The sequence below is a fragment of the Galeopterus variegatus genome, unplaced genomic scaffold (assembly GCF_000696425.1).
Source record: "Galeopterus variegatus unplaced genomic scaffold, G_variegatus-3.0.2 Scaffold716, whole genome shotgun sequence".
NCBI classification, from domain to species: domain Eukaryota; kingdom Metazoa; phylum Chordata; class Mammalia; order Dermoptera; family Cynocephalidae; genus Galeopterus; species Galeopterus variegatus.
The window spans coordinates 374215-376892 of NW_007726827.1; the positions used below are offsets into that span (position 1 = coordinate 374215).

At 33.6% G+C, this 2678-nt stretch overlaps 1 protein-coding gene across 4 annotated transcripts in view; it reads right to left on the minus strand.

The window, feature by feature from the left end:
* The window catches only part of LRCH1 (leucine-rich repeats and calponin homology (CH) domain containing 1), a 208366-nt gene that overhangs the window by 107164 nt on the left and 98524 nt on the right, over positions 1-2678 (minus strand). For all 4 annotated transcript variants that reach the window (XM_008571768.1, XM_008571765.1, XM_008571767.1 and 1 more), the window contains exon 2: positions 620-764. In XM_008571768.1, the coding sequence (XP_008569990.1) occupies positions 620-764 (145 nt within the window). The remainder of the gene's footprint in view (positions 1-619; positions 765-2678) is intronic.

Consider the following 2678-nt stretch of genomic DNA (forward strand, 5'->3'; position numbering starts at 1 on the left):
AATTGATTTTCTTAATTTCAAGGCTACTCGGAGTCATTAATATGTTATACTGTTGTATATAATCAGAGAGTCAATGCAGACAACTAAACCATCGTCAGTAATCACTGACCTAATTTAATGGCATGTAAAGTCAGCAAATCTTCATATCTGGCTCAAGTTGCTCAGTGCTCCTTCCTAACTTTCTTAAGAAGTCTTAAAGTGAACGGGCTCAGTACTGGGTACCAAAGCCCAATGTGACCAATAACCTTCAAAGACCAGCAAGGCTTTCTTTTTTCTTGCCCCAACTTTCAAATTCTTCTTCACTTGCTTTATCCTTCCTCCTTCAAAATCTACATAAATACCCGAGGACAACATACCTACAACCTTACAAGCACCAATTAGACAAAGAGTATAAATGAGACAATTTAAATTATTTTCTTAAAAAATCTTGTCATACTGACATTCAGGGAAGTCTAGCACCAAGAACATTAATAACACTACAAATTCATTGTTTTTAAAAATTTCTTAAATGATCATTGTGTGATTAGTTCAAAGAGTGATTGGGAATTGCAAAGAGGAAAAAAACTAAGCATAATGATTTTATATTTCTTTCATGGAATTTTATTTGTAGTTAACATACCTCAAGTTTAAGTAAGTCAGCATCTGCAGATTAACGATGGCCTCAGGAATGACTCTGATACAATTGTGATACAGATTAAGAATTTCCAGTGATACAAAATGGCACAATTCCATTGGAACTTCAACCAGTCTGTTTTTAGATAAATCTATGAAAAAGGGAAAGAATATTTTGTTAATAAATTTTCAACATAATTAATAAAATCTTATCAACCATGATCACCGTTTTTCTTAACATTATAAATTTAGATCAACATTATCATTTTTTGCACCTCTGTTACTACAGCGTTGTGATTTCTATTTCCTAGCCAAATTCAGGGACATATGGCTTATGGAAAGGCAAAAACACTGCTAAAACTCTTTAGCTATCTAAATTAATTTGTAAACCCAGGCCACGTAAGGGGAACATTTCAATATATCTGAAAATTATCTGAAACTCATTCTATCCTACACAAGTATGTAAAACTCTGTCCTTTAATATATCTGAATGCATATATTTACCATAATTATTAATTCAACTTCTGTATTAATAATATATATTGTCTCTCTAGCTGGGGTGTAATCTCTTTCATACACAAGGAACATGTCTTTCATATCCTCTGCAAATGAACATATAGTAAACACTAAACAAATATTTTATTCACTAGAATTACTGAGTACCTATAATGTACAGGACATCTGATATGTCAATTTCTACTTCTATTAAGAATGGACACTGTGTCTGCCACATGACCAGCAGTAAAACTGGACTCCACTGGCCAAATGTACCAAAGATGGTAATAATGGTCCACCGAACAATGCAGCCATACAGTATGGTTTCCACTATCACCATCCCAACAATAAAATTATGAAATAGTCCTTAATATCTAAATCTGGGAATGGTAGACATGACTGTCAAATACCAGAAAACTGAATACAAGAAAAGAGCCACCACTCTTGAAAACAACTCAATAATAGATCACCTCACTCTGTATCAGGAGAGTCTCAAACAGTATGAATCAAAAATGTCCAGTAAATAATATGTTACATATNAAAGAAAGCAGAAAAAGGCCCATAATTCTCAACAGCAAACTAAAACAAAACTTAAAAATTATGGCATTATTATCTATCATAAATTGATGCTATACTGGTTCAATGGGAATTTTGAACTTTAAAGTTGGATATATTTGTTATGCTGCACAAGCCCTGCTAATCAGGTGCTACCCTTTGCACACCAAGATAATGCAACTGACATAAGTAAAGGCTACACTCAGGCCTGAACTTGGGGACCTTGTTTTTGCAGTAGAAGTAGATTTGAAAAAACAGCTCCCTTCCCTCTCCTGGAATCCCAGAATTGAGGTAAGATTTCAGAATCTGACCAGAACACCCAGCTGCAAAGTCTAAAACCACGGTCTTAAAATAATTGATTTTCTTAATTTCAAGGCTACTCGGAGTCATTAATATGTTATACTGTTGTATATAATCAGAGAGTCAATGCAGACAACTAAACCATCGTCAGTAATCACTGACCTAATTTAATGGCATGTAAAGTCAGCAATCTTCATATCTTGCTCAAGTTGCTCAGTGCTCCTTCCTAACTTTCTTAAGAAGTCTTAAAGTGAACAGGCTCAGTACTGGGTACCAAAGCCCAATGTGACCAATAACCTTCAAAGACCAGCAAGGCTTNGTATCAGGAGAGTCTCAAACAGTATGAATCAAAAATGTCCAGTAAATAATATGTTACATATCCTTGAGGGGAAAAAAAAAATAGGACCAAAGGAAAAAAACATAGAAAACTTAAATAGGTCAATACCATAAATAAAAAAAAGAGCTGTCTTCCCTGACTGTGCCTGCAATAAATAAAATACACAAATAAACAAAAGCAGGACTAGATGGCTTCAGAGAGAAAATTCTAACAAACTTCTAAGGAATAATTCTGATAATATTTAAACTCTTCCAACCCATATAAAAAGAAGAAAAGTTTCCAAATTCTTATTTAAAAAGTGAAGTTTAATATTGATACTTAGCACCTATCAAACAGACGGGAAACTACATACAAATCTTCATTCTAAATATTGATATAA